Source organism: Pomacea canaliculata, linkage group LG7 (assembly GCF_003073045.1).
Source record: "Pomacea canaliculata isolate SZHN2017 linkage group LG7, ASM307304v1, whole genome shotgun sequence".
Lineage (NCBI taxonomy): Eukaryota > Metazoa > Mollusca > Gastropoda > Architaenioglossa > Ampullariidae > Pomacea > Pomacea canaliculata.
In genome coordinates, this window is record NC_037596.1 from 6407289 (window position 1) to 6427980 (window position 20692).

Consider the following 20692-nt stretch of genomic DNA (forward strand, 5'->3'; position numbering starts at 1 on the left):
TCTCTCCAATATTCCGAGGTAACATAACCAAACAACAACAACAACAACAACAACAACAACAACAACAACAACAACAACAACACAACATGATTTATTAGCGCATGAAGCATACTTTCAGCGCCTAAAACAAGTAGGAGACATGGTCAGAATAAGAATGAAAAGAAAAAAGACTATGCAGACAAGTAATAAAAGACATAGAAGAAACAAAAGAGGAATAAGGGAAAAGACAGTAAGGACGGAGAGTGTCATAAATATGCAGAGGAAGATGAACAGACGGACTAGTCAATTGACTATACTCATAGCTAATGATAACTATGTTGATATGTGTAAGAAATAATGCTCGTGGAGCAAATGTGTTTTTAGTGCATATTTTAAGGATTTGATGGTCATTAGATGGCGAATATGTAAGGAGAAGTAAATAATAAAAATCCAGTTACCATATGTGGCTGTTCTGGTGACAGGGATAGTGGGTTAGGGTTAGTGGGCGGAATCAAATAAAAGTACAAAATAGTGCCCTTACTTAACAACAAGTTCATGTATGTTGTAATTTTCTTCAAAATATCATTACTTTTGCAGATTTGTTCTCCCTAATATGTCATGCTTTATAAAGAAAGTAGGCAGCATTTTGAATTAAGCTTAGACAATTACTTGCAAATATCATGGATAAACAAAACTAAGAAGGATACTTAAGAATTTATGAGGAATGTACAGCTGTCATAGATCTTTGTATTTTGGGCACTGGAACACAAAATGTAACTTAGTTTCTTCATAATTGCAATTGGGAGCATTTTAACAAGGCTGTGGACAAATTGCTGTAATGCTGCTTATGGCAGTTTATGTAACTCCTAGCCTCAACCTTATTAGTGAGTTTCTAATAGCCATATGTTTAATGTCAATTAAGTCAGTACTTAGCACAAAAGAAGACTTAAAGGAGCTATAGAATGAAATTCGATATTTTGTTATACATGTACCAGTTTTGCTCCAAAACAGTTTATAAGTCTCAGCTTGAATTCTCTTAAGAACTGCTCAACTTGCCCACCCCAAACACATTTAAACCCATGTTGATCAAGTGCTAACACAATATTAACCCAAGTGGTCTTGTGATTACTGTACATATTTGACAACATAGTTAACAATTATTTTGGTAATGTAATGGGAAGGGGGTGGGTGGAATTTACAACTTTCAGCCAGTATGCAATGCATCTCACATAAGGATTTACAATGGATACACATTTATGGTAAATCATTCTATTTGGAATTCTTGCTGTCACATTCAAAAAACATTTCACTGCAAATAAATGGACTCTCTCAATAATATTGCCAGTACACAGACCCCACACCTCAGAACCATACAGAATTGAATTGGCTGAATTGTATACTGAATAGTTTGAAAAGTGAAAAGGGATCACAATCTTTTAAAATCAAAAGAGAAAAACTAAGAACATGGAAAAATCTCAAAGAAAAATTTTCTCTAACTCTTCCTTAGGTTCTCAACTAACAATTCTGTTCTTTTTCTCTCCTCCACCAGCATCTCTGCCTGAATTGCCAGGCTCCTTTCAAAATAACTCTGAAGTTCATCTGATAATTCGTTGTTGGATCTCCTCCGTTTCCTGCACACAGGAGTCTCCTGAGATATTCCTTGCTGTTCTTGATAGGGTTCCTTTGTTGGGGTGGCACCTTGCAGGATGTTGGAGATCTCGGAGAGAATGTTTACTGGAAAATAAATATAAATGAATTATGACCAATATATGGGCATCGAAAACCCAAATATATTTGGCCTGTATGCCCATGGTAACTGCTCTTGCTGGAACATTGCATCATTTGCATGCATACAAAATGTTCCTAATTGAGCTTGTTACATATCTAGACCCATCTCTTTGTGGCAGAACAGACTTTTCTTTATGTTACTACCCTAACCAAATACATGTAGGAGAAGAAACAATAAATAATTTAATACTTGAACTGTCAAATGTTTTACTAAATATGGCTTTACTAAAAGTATGCTTTATTTGCTTGTTTATGTTATAGATGGTTCACTGACCTTTCACACCCCCCAGTGATGATATTGTCACTGGTGGGATGACTGAAGGGTCTTCCTCCAAGATTCTGGAATAGTAGTTCCATCGTGATCTTCTCTGGCCTGTTTTCTTGTTGGAATCTACTATAGCTTTGTACCTGTTGGGATAGAAGTACCAAACATGATTGCATACATCATTATGTATCCAGGCTAATTTCCCAGGGCTACAATAAAAATCTCTACTCAAACTTGGTACAGATGGGTCTTGTTTACAGGTTAAAGGAATGTATTGTGATAACAAATACATTTAAACCTTGAGAACCTTAAAAAAAAAGCTGTGATGTTTTCTTGTTTTCTTTCTCAGATCTATGGAAAAATGGTGCACTCACAAAACAGAAAACCCAATCATTTTGTAGGAACTCACCATATTTTTGTATTGCTCCATTTTTTTCTCAGGCGGTCCCAGGGCAAAATGGCACCCTAAGGCGGCCATTTCAGAGGCAATTCTCCCTCTGTGATTTGGTAGGAGGTAAGGCTTATGTCATTTTCACTGGCCATCTGACCAGCAAGACGCTGGAGATAGAAATTTCCTTCTTGGCCTGTTTCAACATATAAAATAAAATGCATTATACTACGATATAACACCAAACCAAAAGGGATACATGAGAGTCATCGAGAGAGAGAGAGAGCACCAATTAACATGTTCAAGGTAAAATGCGATAATTACTCTCGCAAAGTAATTGCTATCACTGTATAATAATGTGCTGATCCTCATAAGAATATTTTTCATAACTGGAGATAATAAAATTTGGAAATAGAAAGCAGAAAACTAAAACTAAAAAGAAAAAACCTAAGAGGTTGGTACACTTGGAGATTGCAGAGTGGAAGATACTGTCGAGGCTACAAGTTGTTATAAAATTTCTCCCGCTATATAAACACTTGAATATTTTTGTCAACCTCGATAATAGGGTATTTCAAATACTAATCGTTAAAAGATACCACTTTGAACACGGACTTAATATTGAAGCTGGTACTCAGCAAACTCCAATCCGACTACACATTGTCTGATATTGCTCCCGCTAACCGCTAAAACCTATTATATTTGTTTCCACTTAAATAATAGAGTATTTTTAGTACTAATCGTTACAAGATACCACTTCGTATACGGTCCCAATACTCATTTTTAATAGGAATGTTAAAGAAACTCTCATCTGGAAACTTGAAAAGAATAACAATGTCCGCCATCTTGAATGTAAAGCGTAGGACCTCCTGAGACTGCTAGCTTGCTACGCTAGGGCAAGCTTCGCTGTGCAACTCTTTGGCTCGACTGGCTAGCTTCGCTCGATTCACTACGCCTATGTAACACGTCTCAGCCAGTGCCCGGGCTAATGTTTTACGGTTGGCGAGAAACACAGGAACATTGTTATTCATTTGATCCACATCACTTCCTGGTAAACACCCAGTTTACCCTTATTTGACGCTATTTTTAAAAAAACTCGATTCCACATTTAATTATATATTATATAATACAGGTATATATTATTAGAAATTTGAATTATGTTTTGTGTTTTAACCGCTCTACTTTTGGCAACTGTTTAACCTTTTATAATAAAATTATGTTAGAAATCACTTTATTTGCAAACTGAACAGCGACATAGAATATGTACTTGATACGTACATATGCTTCAAAGATGTAAAACTGAAATAAAATTGATACACAAGTTGCTTTCTGTGAAAATGAACACTGTTCTCAGTATGCTACCTTTACCCATCTATCTATATCCTCTCTGCTTTCATCGTTCTTTCCGACAATAATGAAGAGATATGTTAACTCTGCACACGCACACACAAGAATACACGGTCTTCCTTCTGCATGGTGAAGGAAGGCATGTCACGCCTTGACATAAGCCTGTCGTGTAGCTGACAGAGAAGAGAATCTCTCTCAGCGGGAATGACGGAGGTTTCACCTCTTGCTCATTTGCGAGTGGTGTGCTCCTAAGAAGCTGGTTACCTAAAGTTGTTTGGAGCAGCTGAGTTTACAAGTCCGTAAGACTATCGTCTGATCCTTCATTCAAAGGTTGCTGCCCACCTGCATAAAGCCTATTAAAAAGATGGCGAAAGGAAGATTTGTGTTCATCTGGCTGCAATTTTCAGGTACTATATTAATTTTAATTTTTTGTTTTTGCTGTAACTAGAATAGGAAACATCAGAAAAAGAACGTTATCACAGGAAATCTCGAAGATTTGTTTTCAGCTAGAAAGAGTGAGTTATATGAGTATAGCTACATTCACCAAAATAATATACTTAAAGAATGTATTCAAGCATATTTCGCATTGTTTTGGTGGACGAGGACATACATTATCACCTGTTTACTCTATTTTTACATTTTTAGTAAAAGATTCATGTTGGCAGATTTCTGTCAGGTGTTGGCGTCCTCTAGTCTTCAAAAGGAAAATTGTCCTTCAAAAGTCCTCGACATGTTATGTTCAGAGGACGCAGAAGAATAAGCGCTATGTGTTAATAAAAACATCTCGTTTACACCCATCCAGCACAAGGTCGCATGCAAATATTTCAGTAACACATTTTTTGCCTAGTCTTGTGTGGTCATCACTCCCAATAGACACTCTCTTCCTTTTTTCCTAAGATGTAGTGCCAGATTTAAGGATCGTGAGTCATGAGTCTTAACGATATCTGTAGCACACACATTTTCTATCTGGATGTAATGAAACAGTTTCAGCGAGGATTATATTCAACAAATAAATAGACAACTAACAGAACTATGCACACACTGTTTATAAAATATTGATTAAAAAAAACAGCAGTATCTGAAAGTTTGTAAAAACACAAAAACCAAACGCTTTCCGTTGTGCGCAGCATTTGTCCCTGCTATGGCTTACCTGTGGAATCACCAGCAGCCTCAGGTAATCTCAAGAGGACCGCAGCCGCCACAGGACTTCAGTCATGCGAGCTACTGGCAGCATGAAACTCCTGCGCCACTGCTACCCCATAGAGCTCAGCCGGTGATGCACAGCCCTCAGCTTCCACAGTATTCCGCGCCGCACGTGCAACCCCAGCCTTACCGTCGTCCGGTATCTCCAGGTGTCTCCACAGGTAGGGATAGATCAAGTTGGTGAGGAATCTATTTTCGCTTTAACCACATTAAAAAGGAGAAGGAAGATGTTCTGTGCAGGCCGTGCATATTTAAATAGTGTTATCTATAACAGAATCCACACATATTTATACCATTTTATTTACAATGTATTCCTTGAATATTATACCACAATATAACCCATGCATTTTTTTATTTTTGCATCTGTTATATATTTTTTCAAAATCTTTCTTTTATTGCAGCATATATTTCAGCTGTACTTTCAAATCTGCATATAAAGTACATAGCAGTTGCATTACACAACAGAAAACACATCATTACCAAACAATTTAGTTTAAACAAATTTGAAAAAAAAGACCCGTGACAAGTTGCATGTAGGGCAGCTATTGTTTTACCCTTATATCTTATTTCATTTTTAGGTGTACATTCAAAATTTCACTTTTATGTCTATGTTGCAATATTAAAATGAACAGTTGTAACTGGGATTTTTTTTTTACACCTGCACGAATATCTGAATTATTTAGCAATCGGTAAAATCAAATCAAGTTTCATGTTAAATAAGATTTTTTTTTTTTTTGGTCCCCAATATTCTAAAGCAACACTCTGATTTGAAGCCATTTCAGTTTAGTATCTTTAATATTAGCTATTTAAAAAAAATAATGTGCCAATCAACATTTCTATTTAATTTATTCCACTTTGAACAACTGTTAGGTGTGTTTGTTAGTGTTAGATACCATTCTATTATAATACAGTCTTGCACTTTTCTGTAAGATTAAAATACTCAGAAAGTTTTATTTATATTATAAGTTGAAATAGTTCAATTATGTTCACTCTGTGTAAATTTATATATTTCTTCCTTTATACAGCTATTAAAAGAGACAAAATCAATGTTTATATTTTACTTGATTTAACAGCTTGACATAGTAGAAAAAGTCATCTTTCAAGCAAGTGTTTAATTAAATATATTCCTTTGTCCACCCATCTTCTATACATAAAAATGGTTTATTCCCAATCTTTATTTTATTATTGCAAAAGACAGACTCTTCAAAACTTTCGCGCTGTGCAAAAAAATGTTTACGTTTATAAATAAGCCCACTGCAAAACAACCAATTTTTATACGAATACAGAAATGTCAGATAAACGTATTAAATGCAAATGCAAATACAAAAATTTTTTCAAACTAATGGATTCTAGAGAAAGAAGGGGGAGTCAAATATAGAGAGAAAGAGCGTGTGAGAGAGAAAGAGACAATGTATCACACCCTGTTCTACTTTGTAAATGATGACATACCACATCTTTGTTATACCAGAGAAAGCTAAATCTGCTCAACAGGAGTGGCTAAGCGCGTGTAGTGTGTCGTTTCCCCTTCTATTGACAATGAAGCCATTGTTTTCTGTGCCTTCAACGCATACTCCAGCTCACAACTCTTTTTTTTTTTTGTTGCTTATCCACGTGTGATGGCTTCAACACTGAGTTTGTTGGGCGCAGTTCCATATAAATTAACACACAACTTGACAGCCTGTCTAGACAAACTACTGCCATGTGACAGTCGCATTCTCAAGCTTCGTAAATGTGGCTGCTGAATAATGCTTGTAACGCTTTTTATTCTCTGTTACTCCTAGCAATTCCTTTGATTTTCTTTCCAATATGTTATATTGATATTAAAAAAACCGAGTTAAGTTTTAACTCATAAAGGTAGCAGTGTCAAGACAACACACACAAAGAAAGCATTAAAAACTTGATTTCTACTACCTTTGATAAAAATGCGTAATTTAGATAAAAGTAAACATCTGCATTATTGGTACTTATGTTTTGGTTTTGTTCTTTATTTAGATTCTATTCTTTCTTATTTGCTTGCTTTCTTTCCTTTCGTCTCTCTTTCTCTTTAATTTATCTGATCCTTCCTTTTACCCTCCTTAATAATAATATACGGATACGCAAGCTCTCTCTCTCTCACACACATAGATATCAGAATCAAGAGGTTCATAAAGACTTCAAGTCTAAAGCAAACTGTGTTTAAAGGGAAAGTGTTCAATGAATATTGATTCAATATACTCAACGGTATGAAAATAAAATAAGTTTAATATCTCTTCTGAAAAAGAAACACCTATGTTATAATTGGAGAGCATTTGGACTCTCTCGTGACCATGAAACAATCCTTGGAACGAACACCGATTTCCTCAAAATTTAACCTGTATCAGGAATTGACATCTTACTGTTCCCTTGAGACGCAATAAACCTCTGATTAAACTAGCACCGATTAGGTAATAGGCAGCCTGCTTTCATGCCCGGAAAAAGACTGTTTATCATCTGATGGACTAAGAAAACATAACAGCGTTGGCTACTCTCGCAGATTTCAGAGTACAGACTGCAAATGGGACATTATGGGTGGGCACAAGGCACACGGTTTATTGTGTTCAACATCAAAATTAGGCAATTATCAAAATAAGTATAAAGAAGGTTTTGGTGAATGTCATCCAGTTGTCCGTTGTTCCACGGAGTAATGTAAATATAAATTCATTAAGCACAGAACATAATCGGTGCACTGACATGTAAATATTCTGACATGTAAAGATACTTAAGTTAGAACTTCAGACTACATTTTCAAACGTAGAAGAACAAAATCATTTTGACGGCTTACGATTGAAAAAAGATATTTTCTTGTAGATTAAAATAAATTGTACAAGTGATGCACCTTACAGGAAACTCGCGTGGTTTGTGGCTATTTATAGCGTTGTTCTCAGTTTGTGGCATGGGGCGAGTCTGTTGTCAAGACAGAGACACGTCCTAGACGTGTACGGAAAACATGTCTTTAACAGGTCCTAGGTTTGTATTAAAATATGTGAATATAAATCTTAACAAGTTCCAGGTTTGTACTGAAACGATGCATTTGTCTGTTTTTAACAAATATTTGGTTTGTAGGGATCAAACATCATACATGCACTTAGAGATAATGTGTGCAAATGAATGTTTGAAAATATCACGTCAAGTGTCTTTTTCGCGACAGATTTTGAGTCATGCCTTCTTCCGGCTAAGTTAGGACCAGAAAGAGCATTATTTTATACGTATAAAAATTATTTCTCTTGCTCATTTTTTTTTTAGTTTTATTTTGAACAATAATCATTTCAGTTAGCCCCTTTCATTTGCTTTCTTCCATTCTATTTTCTGTGGCCATGACAGTTGGCAGTTAGTCTTCCAGGGGACCTTTACTGGTCATCTGCATCGGGTTAATAACAAAATACTAGAGTATCTCATTTCTCATTATCGGAAACGTTTAAACTTATGCTATTTTTTTTAAACTCAATGTTTTGACTAGTTAAAAAATAGAGCACATTTTGCGAACAATGACGAGTAAGGTGAAATAACGATGTCTTTTTTTAGCACCGCTAGAGGTGGAGCCACTAGAAGCCGAACTGTTGACTACCACGGCACCACGACCTCCTCTTCCACTTCCAGTTCGCCATCCGCCGCCAGCCTATCACGTGTCTAGTCCCTACCAGAGACCTCCTAACCCTCCGGCAACTTGGAAAGCAGGAGCAAACTACAACGCGCAGCAAGGTAGGAGGGGAGGGTTTCATCGGTTGTCTTTGTCGCGACTGGGTGGGAAAGAAGAAAAAAATCACAACGTAAAGTTCAAGCGTTAACATACTAATAGTTGGATTGTGGAATGAAAATGAACGTTTTAAAAGAAAGGGTTAACACTATAGGTAATAATAGGCTACTTACGTCATCAGGTACCATTGTGGCTGACCACCAATGTGCTAACGGCTTTTGACTTACTGTGTCAGCATCCTATGCCATGGCAAACAAAACTCAGTAACTTATATGTGAGATGTAGTAGCTGCCCCCTTCTCATTAAGATGGCGCCCTGAAATTCTCGTTTGCGTCATTCGTTGCGTGAAGGCTTCGCCTCCTGTCAAATGCCGTGATGGTTAAAAGGACTTACACTTGTGGTGGTCACCGCGCTTACGACTTTCATATTCCAGGTGGAGGAAATGTATAGCTCATTTAACACATCTGCTTCGCAGATTATTATATATTTTCTTCCAATCATAATTTAACTAACAAATACAAATAAAATAAATTATACAAAATTCAAGTCTAAAGGACTAAACTAAAGCACAATGAGTCGCACAGCAGATAAATCTTTCCCATTAGCTTTTGCAAACTAGTTATCCGATTAAACTAGTTACTCGTGTGCCCGCTAATAAGCAAAGTAGCTTGACACTGTACTGATTTGTTTTATCTTCGTGGTGGAGGACGCCTTTACCATTGAGGGCTATTCTCACGTTGCAATGTTGTCAAGGTCTGCGCGTGCAAGATTTCACTGGCAATGTCTCTTTGCAATACCGTTCTTCTCTCACGTAACAAGGCCCCTCTCAAATGACTTGCAAGGTGACGCATGTGTCGTATCCTAGAATAAATATATTTAGACAGTCTAGATAAAGGAGATTATTATGCGGGAAATGATGACCTATGACCCCAATGATGACCTCTGTATCTATTGGTTTCTAGGAACTATAGGAGGGAATCGGCACGTCAAGGCAGTTAGAAAGCAGAGGTAGCGCAGTCGATCAAGTTTGTATCCGAATAAAGATTGTATTATATACTCTAGATTCTAGAACCTATGTTGCGTATTTGTGAGAAGGCACGAGTATAGCGTAGGGCAGTTAGCAATATAGCAGACAACCTTGACGAAAAGATACAGCTACTTTAGTCATATTACTCGAGCAAGCAGGGAGAAGAAACAGACGTAGATGAGAGAGTGAGGGCTTGGTTAGATATACGTAGTTATATTATTCTTCCACAGTAATTTTAACATGAAACATTTCTCCTCAGACTTCTTCCGCATTTTCACGTTATAATTTGTAGGTAAAAATGGAGCCGACTGTGTTAGAGTATTCCAATTGGCTACAGCCATCAATGCATGTCATATCCGTGCAAACCTTGCTTCAAGGCCCCTTTCGAGCCGTGCGCAAAGCTCGGAAGGCAAGGCATGCAAACCCTGCAAAGTGCGGTGCATTGCAACGTGATAATAACCCGTACACGTGGAGGTATGGTGTCACGCGCAACGCACAGTAGAGAGATGACATCACAGTGCGTGCAAGAAAAGGAACATCACAAGGAGCACCTGTGAGTGCTGCCACAATATCGTGAATGGCCGTATGAGTTGCACTTGCGCGAGAATCAGTTCAGATATGTGCACTGTTGTGCATCACAGTTGTCATTCAGTAGTTAACGAAATATATAGCTCATACATGTCATAATAATATGGTTGCGAGGACTAGCTCGTGTACACCTACATAACGCATCCTTGTATATCCACGAGTCGAAAAACAATAATCGCAAACTGTCGCTCACTACTATGTACAAAGAAAAGCTCTTGTCACTCTTACAGTCAGTCTACTAGCGAAATGTGACGATTCTGTTAATGGATGAAATTTTTACAACTATCGTGTTTCATATTGCTCGTTACTAATAATGTCACGTATAATCAAGCTAATCGACATGCACATGCTAATAAAAATGGATAGAAATACAATCCAACCGAGGAATGACAAAAAATTACATTTGCCTCTGATAAGAGGATTAACACTATATATGTATCTAGAAGAGCAAAGGTACAACGAAAAGTAATTTCGTGGTGCTGATTGTGTGCAACTTTGTAACATTTCTTTATTTGATGTCATAATTGCTATAACTGTATTGATGTGTGATTCCGGACAATGCACTCCTATACCTATCTACACCGACATTTGCATGTAACGACAGCAAATACACCATCACATTAATACAAAAATACACAACACAACGATTGGTTTTATGAATATGGTGCCGTTTCCCGCCCTAGCACGTCACGTGTTACGCTTATCCTCGAGATATACATGTAGTCCCAGTCAAAAGTCTGACACAAAGACATCGATACACTGTAAAGATGTGAAGACAACGATACATTATGTTTTGAAATACGGAACTTAAGATGAAACTTTCCATAGGGCAAAAAGCAAAATCATAAAAAGTTCAGGCATTTGATGAAGTTATCACAGCGAAGACACATGAATACTGAGAACAAAACACAAGGCGACCAGTCCAGGTCAAGGGACAGAACTGTAAATGCGTATTATGTAAGTGAATGCATTTGAGTATGTGATTTTTTGCTTATTCCCATGAATGAAATAAGTTACTCGTGGTAGAGCTATAAGCATGCGTATATGACGCCGTATAAATAAAAATTACTTGTTTGTGCAAACTAGAATGAATATTTCCTAGTTGTTGTCTTTGTCAGCAGTCAGCAATGTTTAATACTTGTAACCTAATCTTTCTTGTATAAAAAAAAACAAAAAAAACTGACAGCCTCAATACTCTGTAACGTAAAACTCCAACTATTTTGGCTGTCTTCCAGTAATCACAGAATATCAAAGTCTCATTGGCAACGAGACCCCTTACAAATGCCTTTTATTTAACGGCCACTGAAATTGATTGATGGCTGCCAACAACTCCTGCTAAGTTTACTGACGTGAATTTAGTATTCTGATCAATTTTGCCCTTAAATGAGTGTCAGAAACGATTGGGTGTACCTGGTTCTTAATTTTAGTTTTGTAAATCGTGCTTTGGCCATCATTTTGAGAGTTATGTGAAATCTTAAAGTATGCCCTAGGGCATTTGGGATGACATATATTTTCCTAAGAATCGCAAGCCCGTGAAAAATTGTTCACTTTTATTATATATTCAATGCAACTTTTTTTTCTTTTAAAGAATAATCAGTAAAAAAAAATTAATAGCAGACGTGCCCTCCACTCCCCCACACAAATGAATGCATATGCATAAATACACGCAGATACACTTTATGAGGACGAAAAGGAAAAAAGTGTATCCACTAGGAACACACAACTATTTTTCAGAAGTGACAGGTTCAAGCGCTCCCTCGCATGTAACAGCTTTTCATCCCTTGGAGACCCAGCTGTCAGTTCAAAGGCCTCAGTTAAAGCCATTGACGGAGGAAGAAAATACTCTTTTTTTGGAACCTGTCCTCGCTGACCCATGAGAAGAAGTGGCGGCTGGTGTGCTTGCCTCCTAGCCAAAAAAGAACTGTTCTGCTCCTGACTGAGCAGGCGATGCTTTTGGAGAAGCAGACGCTGCAGCAACAGTCTGCTACACAAGCCTTGCCAACTTTGCCACATTACCGCAGGCTCAACAAGATCATCAACTCAGACAGCAGCCTGCACTAGTCTTACAGGCGCTAAAACATCAGTGTCCGTCACATCCGAAAGAAAGAGTAAGAAATCAGCAGCCCTGACAGCCAGTAAATGGTGCCGGACAACAGATTCCTCCTCCGGAGCTTGGCCCGACCTATCCTCCAGAAAGGATGCATTACTGGCAGCCCAGAACCACGCCCACGCTGACCACACCGAGAGTGGAGGTTGAGAAAGGACCTGCAGTCACAGCGAGCACTCCTTTACCACCCATATGGCCAGCGTTGAGCGGCCAGGATTATGGTTTGACATTTCTGTCTGTTGTGATGCACTCCTCCCCGCCAAGAAATGAAGCTGCTTAATCCTCTGAAATTCCTTTGCTTTTCCATCCTAGAAGAAGCTTACCTGCGAAGAGCACTTCTCTTTTGTATATTTCGAGCTAGTCATCAACTGTTTCTGGAGAAATATAGTACTATATTTAATCGACAAAGAACGTTTTAATAATTTTGCAGCGACCGCCATCTGCTGTTATGTTGATTTAAAAGAAAAATACAGCTAAAAAGTGAAGAACAAAGAACCCAAAATCAGTATGATCAGTAATCTCCGTTTAGACTAAACAGTCGATGAAAATACTTTTCCTTTGTGGATTAGAACCTCCCAGAAAACCGTGCCAACGTTTTGGTCAGATAAAGTATCTCTTACAGATATTTTTTTTTAGACTTTTAGCTACATTTTGTTATACCTATGAAGCATTTTGCAATCTCTGTTTTAACAGTTTCCGACGATTGTTCAACATTTCTTGATAACATTGTTTTCTATTCTGTGATGTTTGACAGAATCTTAAATAATTATATATTTTATAGACAGAGGAACTTTGACAATTTTGATTAGGCATAGCATGGTCTGTATGCTCTTAAAGACCACTGAGATACTTCAAGCTGGCAAATTACGAGATACGCTAACTAGTGAAGACAAACGGGCCGTGAAGATGTAGTTGAAATCCTTTAACCTGACTTCCCCATTTCTACAACTATCACACTATAACGTTGTCAGGTAATTGATGCAGTTCAGCTTCATCTTCTCCCTGATATATGTTTTATTCCTGAAAACTGACAGTAAAAGACCTTTTGCATTTTGTTGTATTTGCTCTGACCAGCCAGAACTTTTCTTATATTATGATTTCTAAATTGTACATGCTTTCACGATTATTTTTACCTTTTTGTAGTTCCCTCCAAGCTTGTTTCGTTGTTTAACAAGCTTTTCTCATGAGGCAGAAATGAGACTGTGTTTATATGTGCGTACTGTGTGTGTGCCTGGGTGTTTACATCCGTGTTTGTAATTGTGTTTTCCTTTCGTGGACTAGAGGGAAACCGCCATCAAAACATTTTAATTTAGTTAGCCGAAAAAAGTAGTTTTGGCCGAAAACAAGAACAAAGACTCAAAACTGTTCAGGTCTGACTTTAGCCTTTGTTATTCCAGTGCCGCCACCTCCGCCTCGTGTTGGTACCGGGCCTTTGAGGCCTGGTCAGCCTCAGCCCGCACATGCTCCCATTGGAGTGCATGCTCATCACGTGCAGTCAGCGCCACAGACCTATGTCGCTCAGCACGTGGCGCCGGCGATGCATAGTGCTCAGGCTATGGGCCCCTCTCCTCACTCCTACAGCCAGCAGCAGCCGCCGGCCTATTCCTCCCATGGCGGTTGGGGGTCCTACTCTCCCGCAGCTTCTGACACAGGAAGTCCTCACGACATTTTTTCCAGTCGCTTTAATGTCCAGGCCTTCCAGCACGGCTATATTCAGGTACAGTCTCATCATATTTCTTCTTTTCTTACGCAAAACATCTTGTTTTAAGACTTTTTGTTATTTGTTGTTGTTGTTGTTTGTTGTTGTTGTGTTGGTGGTGGTGGTGCGCAAGCAGCAGCTCTATTCTGCTTTCCCCTGATGCCCATAAAGGCTTGAGGGAGGCAGCTCTCCGCATTTTTGTATTTCTGCTTGATTTATTGCGTTTTTGGTGTCCATTGTATAGGTCAGTGCTTTTTCTTTGTGTCGTCGATGTGCAGGACTGTACGTTTTCATAAGAAACAATGACTTTCTGAGGTGGAGATCTGCCCTGTAGCAAATCCCACTCTTGGTTTATATTAGAGGACGTAATCCTGCACAGCAGTCCAGACAGACTGTTTTTCTTAAAGTATTTTATTTTTTAGCTACATTTTTAATGCATTTTTCATATTCCTTTCTCTTTATTGCGTAAGATATTATAGTACTGGTCAGCGGGTATTGCTGAGAGCCAATAATCTTTCTGGCTTTTTAAAAAGTTGTGATACAGTTGTAGCATTGAAATCACCTGGAATAACGCGTTCAACGTAGATATAATTACTTCAAAAACACACTACGTTTTATTTCTTCTTGCCCCTTCACTCAAAACTTTACGCCAAACATAAGCATTTAGCATGTCCCGTTAGGAAACATCAAAAGTACAAGTTTTTCTCATTTCACTGAATACGCTTGAATGAAATAAGTAATAGATTGAAAGAGAAGAGCCATCGGTAGAAAGCAACCCGGGAAATGAAAGATCGTGGCTAGTTATTAATAATCACATTCACTCATAAGCATTCTGGCAAAATTAAATAAAATCTACTTTTCTTTCTTTTCTTTTCATCATTCCGTTGTAATTCTTTTTTTCAATTATTTGCTTATTATGGGAAAATTAGGCATTTGTGACGACACTGGTGCCTCCAACCCAATCACCGGGCTCAGGCACATGGGGGGCAGGAGAGTGGGGACAGGTTGGCTTCAACATGAACGCTGCAGTTCCGGCTACTACACTTCCCCAGACGACAACCACCACGCCTTCTCATATGATCGCTGTGAACCCAGCTGGCATCCAGGCAGGTTTTTACATTGGTCCAAATCCGAAGAGTTTGGATCCCACCAAACAGAATCGCCCGAAGCCCACAACGCAAATTATCGAGGTATTCGCTTTATTTGCATGTTATGTAATTTATTTCAGAGTGAATTAGCGTCTATTTTGTCTACCTCTTCTTGTCTATACTCTGTTTAATACACTTAATACAGCTGAATATGATCTGTAGCGGCCATAACAAAGCTGTTTCACGTCCGCCTTTTCCAGGCTAGCTTTCTCACTTTCCTTTCTGCTTATCTCCGTTTAGAATACTATTATAGTAAATTTAAAGTGTATTTTTAATATGGTGTTAAAGATGATAAATATAATGAGAATGATGAATGTTTGAACGAGATAATGCAAATCAGGGATATTATTCAAATAAACAAGACATATCCAAAGAAGAAACTCGATGAAGTGGTTCTGTCAGCAGATCATGAAATTCTGACAGAAACATATTGTCAGTCAATTTGTTTGTGGTGTTTGGTGGTGGTCTATATAAATACATAAGATGAACTTCTCGTCTGGCAACGATAATCTTGCATTAACAAATTCAAATGACGAGTGTAAAAAAAAAGTGTTAAACACAAGGTGACTCATGAGATTTTTTAAAGATCACAGCAATCCCACCTCCTCGATTGGCACGGGGGAAGGACGGTATACTGTGGTTAGCTGGGGTCACATCAACAAAGACACTCTCATCACTACGATCTCTGAGACACTTTTCAGTCAAGAACATAATGTCCAGATCATTGTCACTGATGAACTCCGCGATCTGAGTTCTCTTCTGTGCTTGCCGGTTGGATGGGACAGACTGGGCGTTAAAATGCGCGATATGGAGGTGTGGGGGAGAGGAAGGAGAAGTACGTTTCCTATTGCTTAACCTCAATGAATGAACATTTGATGTGTTCTTTACGCTAGACTCTGTTGATACGAGTAACAGTCACTGGTATTAGCTTGTAACAATTCACAGTTTACTCACTTCTTGTTTCAAAGAAGTCTGACTTGTAGTCCCTCCACTAATAACACAGATCTGTTTCTGTTTGCGACATCCCACACGATGCATGCGAACACGTGGGAGTTGGTAGCCGATACCAATACTTCTGACGGCGTGGCAACAACAGGCTCAGAGTGATCGGTAGAAATTGACAAAAGCTGATTTCCTGTGTAAGAGAGAATCCGATGTGGCACAAAGGCACTAGAAACGTACTGTGTTTCGCAAATATTTTTCTCATCAAAAACATTTTGCAAAACAACTATATTATTTGTATTTTTCGTGGATCTGCGTCACAATATTCTTTGCATGTTGTGTTTTTGAGAATACTCTGTTAGTGATATTACAGTAAAAATAAAGAAAGTTTTAACTGCAGACCATACATCAAGGAAGTGCTGCAGACTTAGCTGGTGGGTTCTTTGGAAATACTCCTCCTCCACCTACAACAACAACACCACCCCTGCCAGGCAGAGATGGCAATCACATGGCTGGGTGGTTAGGATTCAATGGTGATCAACCCACGGAGCCACCTGCATCTAAAGCTAGGAATGAAGTCAGTAACCAAGGGTATGCAACGATCTTCCACGACTTCAATAATTCTTTTCTTTCTCTTTTTCTGTTGGTATGTCTATTTTCTTTCTGCCTGTCTATCGTTTATTTATTTTTTTTATTTTTTTTTTGACACTGCTACTTATACCAAAGTGCTTAGCAAAGCTCATTAATACTTCTATTTTTCTCACTTACTAATTGCACAGTTGGATAAATACACATTATAAGGCGTCCTTCTGTCCTTCATTTTAACTTCCAAAATTTCATCCGCAATATTACCGACATCCCTATCTTATCTCTCTAAAATTTCCGGTGCTGATTCTGTTGACCGTTAATTTGTCTCCTTTGAGTTTGTTCCTTATTTTTGTACGACTAGCACCCCCGACTTAGCCATCAGGGACTGACGTGTTGGTTACATGAAATTAATGTCAAAAAGAAAGATTGCGACGAAAGAACATCGTATACGGACAACCACAATCCTATGAAAGACAGTCAATGTTAGTCCATCTTCAAACCCCCTCATTTCTTGCTACGCGATTCCTGTTTGCGTTTTTTATATTTGTCTTTTATTAATCATGAGACCAGTTGTTTGTCCTTCTTATGTTGTCCGTGTTTCGTTCTTGTCTCAAGCTTCGGAGTATGCGCAATTTAAATCAGGCCATCATCATCATCATCATCATCATCCATCATCATCATCCATCATCCATCATCCATCATCCATCATGGTAAAATGTGAGTGCACAATAAAACGCTGTTCAAAGACTTTCCTTACTAGATTATTTAATACCCGAGTCGGATCAATTAACATGTTATGGATAAGACCAACCAATTCTTCGGCAAAAACATTTTTATAATTGGAAAGAAGGTATTATTTTGTGATTTGTATTACATTGTAGTATAGTGTGTGTGTTTAACTACAGTGTACATAACAGTAGCAGTGAAATGCTACCTTCCTAGCACTTGCTCTTATCCATGAAGGTAGTTCAGCAAGTCTCTCACACACGCGCACACACACTAAACAAACACATGGGGATTGGAATCAAAGGCTGATAGTTGTTATTGGCAAAAATAGAAATGAAGCATAAAAAGTTTTGTTTCCTTGAGTTAAAAAGTCTTTAATAAATTCATAAGAAATATCTTGCTATAACTCAGTTTGAAATATTCGCTATTCTTTTACATTCTGCCAGTAAAATCAGTAACATTTATAATATCAAAGACTATTATACTACCCGTGTCTTATATTGTACTGTCCATGTGGATCTATGAGCACCTTTCATTCCTACAAAATGATACAGAAGACATTTATATTTAAGACACTCTTCATTCTAATTTCTTCACAAAGTAAATATTTATTGTAATTTACAGTAAATATTTAATTTATCTATGTTTATTGATCCTTAATTAAGGAAAGAGGCACCTTTGTATATTTCAGCCTTTTTTTCAGCAACATGTATACACAACGTATTATGTGTATTTTAAGTCTTCACGTAATTTTTTTCAGTTTTCAGTCTTTCTTCCCTGTGCCGGGTGTAGACGCACAAAACACTAACCAGGTGTCTACAGGGACAGGACAGGTATGTGTACACTCAACCCTGACCTATTCCGACAACCACAAGACTCTAAACGCAGATAGATGGTCAAAACGTTTCACATTTATCTAGTGTACGAATGTAGACAGTTAAGGTTCACTGCCACTTTAATATTAAGGTTACTTATGACTAAAGGTGGGTCTTTTTTAAAATAAAGTCGATATTATGTCCAGTATATTACTACTACTAATCATAATCATAATCATAAATGAAAAATTTGTAAAGCGCACACTGACAATTCTAAGGAGCATGCCCTTGGAGTTTAAACATGAACCAAACATGCACAGCATAGGAGGGATAGGAAAACAAACTAATAACATATGAACTATAAAAGAATAAACAAACGAAGAATAAAATGATATACAGAAAATAAGTTACACCTAGGTCTCAATAGTTTTGGTTGTGTGTCCCCCACCGCCGAAGGCGGACTCAAAGCGCTGCGCACTCACTTTCACATATTCCCCTCTTACATCACCAAGCCAAGGCAGAGCGAACCTCTTTAACAGCGAGATGGGAAAAATATTGACTACACTTGTGCTTTCACAGTGCTTTAACTTTTTTCTCTCTTAATTTACAGAACAGCGCAGGGAAGACTAGCTCGCAGACTGTGCAAAATGCCCTCAGCACCCTACTCCAGAATCTGAAAGGCAACCCGCAGCTGCTGAGCTCTGTGCTGTCACAGCTCGGCTCGCAGCCAGTCAGGAAGTAGTTGCCACTCTTCAAAAGAGAACCAGCTTAAATGGATGGTAAGAATGGATAATTATAGAATTGCGTCAAAAAGCCGTTATACAATAAGAAGATGAATGATTCATTTAAGTCCGCTTCTTATTTAGGCCATTAAAATCATATAAACAAACCGTTCTCGGAGAGTGAAAAAAAAAAAAAAAAACTGTAGCTGTGGACTTTAATTCATTAAATTCATTAAATTTCCGATAATCAAGCTGTCATTATTGGTTTATAAACTCTGTCTACTTGCCTTTTTTCTTTTTCTTTTTTAATTATTTTATTTTGCATTTTCTCCCTTGCCATCTACTTTAAAGGTTTAAACTGCAACATATAAACTATATCTCCACAGACACCTTACACAGCAGCACTCAACACTAAACAAACACGCATCACAGGTAAAGATTAAACATAAACTGACAACAGGGGAACATCACATGTAACCCGATCGTAGGTGAATAAGTCTCAACATTCCGAGACGTGAAATTCCCTCCACCACCGCACCTCCACCCGGTTCGCATTGCTATTACCGGTTGTCTAGCGAGTCGGAACGATGCCAGGGACCCACTGGGACCCACTGGGACCCACGGTGTAGCTCGCTCCGAAGCTCCGTTTCTCGCTAGACATGGGTATTGCGGACGGTTCCCACAGTTCAGCCCAACGCGGTCCGGAGACAAGCGAAACGGAGAGGCAAACAGTTGCAATAAGACAAAGTAACGCAAAATAATATATTTACATTTTGTTTTAATATTTACATCGTGTGATCATCTTCTGCTAACACTTATTAACAAGCTAAGTTGCTAGTTGCTCATTGTAACTTTATTTTAAGAATAGTTTATTTTGGTCTGACCATTGCAGTAAATGTTAATTTTTCAATCCTTTTTATCTTTGGCTATTTTATCTTAAGTTGTAAATCAGTTTTCTATTTTTAAACAAATATTTTTCGCTTGTCTCCGAACTTCGTTTGCGCTGAGATGTGCTCGGTTAACGTTTTTTTTCCCCCTCACTCGAAAGTGAGCACATCGTTATGTTCATTAGTCTCTGTTGTTTTCAAACAACTTTTGAAGTCGTTGATGTCATTTTCTTTTATCTTCGACCTGTGATGCGTCCCTGACACTACCTATGTGTTAAGTCATTACTGTATTCCTTGTCCAACAGCTCATGAAGTGACATGCGAATATCTTGGCTTTCAGATATCTTCTTCAGTGAAACAACTCCAGCACCCAAAGCAAAATCGTCTTTGACATCGGGAACTGGTGAAAAGAGAAGTGTAAAACCTGTGTTTTGTCTGGAAAAGCAAAATGTCATCACTGAAAGAAGTGTGTTCGAAGTAAAATGTAAGCCATGGTGATCTGCAATCTTTTCAAGAAACCGCTGTCACTATTTCGGCTCAAACACATTAATGTACATCATAGTTTGTTATACATATTAAATGTGTCACACCCAGAAACTTGTATTTGTATACTGTAATTCAATCTAAGCAAGTGCTTTGACTAAGATATGCACGAAGATTCATGATTCAACATTGCATATTAAAAAATCTGAGGTTTTCAAAACTGAGGCCTTTTTTTCTTCATCCTATTCTTTTTACATTTATCACATGAAAGAATACGCTTT

The 20692-nt window shown here is 38.0% G+C and overlaps 2 protein-coding genes across 3 annotated transcripts; one reads left to right on the top strand and one right to left on the bottom strand.

The window, feature by feature from the left end:
• Positions 1-18: 18 nt before the first annotated feature.
• Positions 19-3177, bottom strand: LOC112567741. 2 transcript variants are annotated; one of them, XR_003099878.1, is made up of 3 exons: positions 2442-3177; positions 2042-2175; positions 19-1713 (listed from the first exon to the last, which is right to left on the bottom strand). XR_003099878.1 is itself a non-coding variant. In XM_025244544.1 (3 exons), the coding sequence occupies exons 1-3, from the start codon at positions 2322-2324 to the stop codon at positions 687-689; spliced, it is 549 nt and encodes a 182-aa protein (XP_025100329.1). In that variant the 5' UTR covers positions 2325-2435; the 3' UTR covers positions 19-686. The 2 variants fall into 2 exon arrangements, 1 of the variants encoding a protein (XP_025100329.1); XM_025244544.1 differs by lacking the exon at positions 2442-3177 and having other exon boundaries at positions 19-738; positions 1500-1713; positions 2042-2435.
• Positions 3178-3331: 154 nt separating this feature from the next.
• LOC112567735 (extensin-like) lies at positions 3332-20631 on the top strand. The gene is made up of 10 exons (XM_025244524.1): positions 3332-3468; positions 4095-4171; positions 4892-5128; positions 8508-8684; positions 13799-14118; positions 15030-15290; positions 16591-16781; positions 18265-18337; positions 18930-19098; positions 20269-20631. The coding sequence occupies exons 2-9, from the start codon at positions 4129-4131 to the stop codon at positions 19059-19061; spliced, it is 1434 nt and encodes a 477-aa protein (XP_025100309.1). The 5' UTR covers positions 3332-3468; positions 4095-4128; the 3' UTR covers positions 19062-19098; positions 20269-20631.
• Positions 20632-20692: the final 61 nt, after the last annotated feature.

Coding starts and splice junctions, on each gene's coding strand:
- LOC112567735 (XM_025244524.1), top strand. CDS start 4,129: ATGGCGAAAGGAAGATTTGTGTTCATCTGGCTGCAATTTTCAG. Junction 8,685..13,798: donor AAACTACAACGCGCAGCAAG/GTAGGAGGGGAG, acceptor TTGTTATTCCAG/TGCCGCCACCTCCGCCTCGT. Junction 16,782..18,264: donor AATGAAGTCAGTAACCAAGG/GTATGCAACGAT, acceptor AATTTTTTTCAG/TTTTCAGTCTTTCTTCCCTG.
- LOC112567741 (XM_025244544.1), bottom strand. CDS start 2,324: ATGTATTTGTTATCACAATACATTCCTTTAACCTGTAAACAAGACCCA. Junction 1,714..2,041: donor ATCACTGGGGGGTGTGAAAG/GTCAGTGAACCA, acceptor TTTATTTTCCAG/TAAACATTCTCTCCGAGATC. Junction 739..1,499: donor GAGAGAAAAAGAACAGAATT/GTTAGTTGAGAA, acceptor TTTGTGTTCCAG/TGCCCAAAATACAAAGATCT.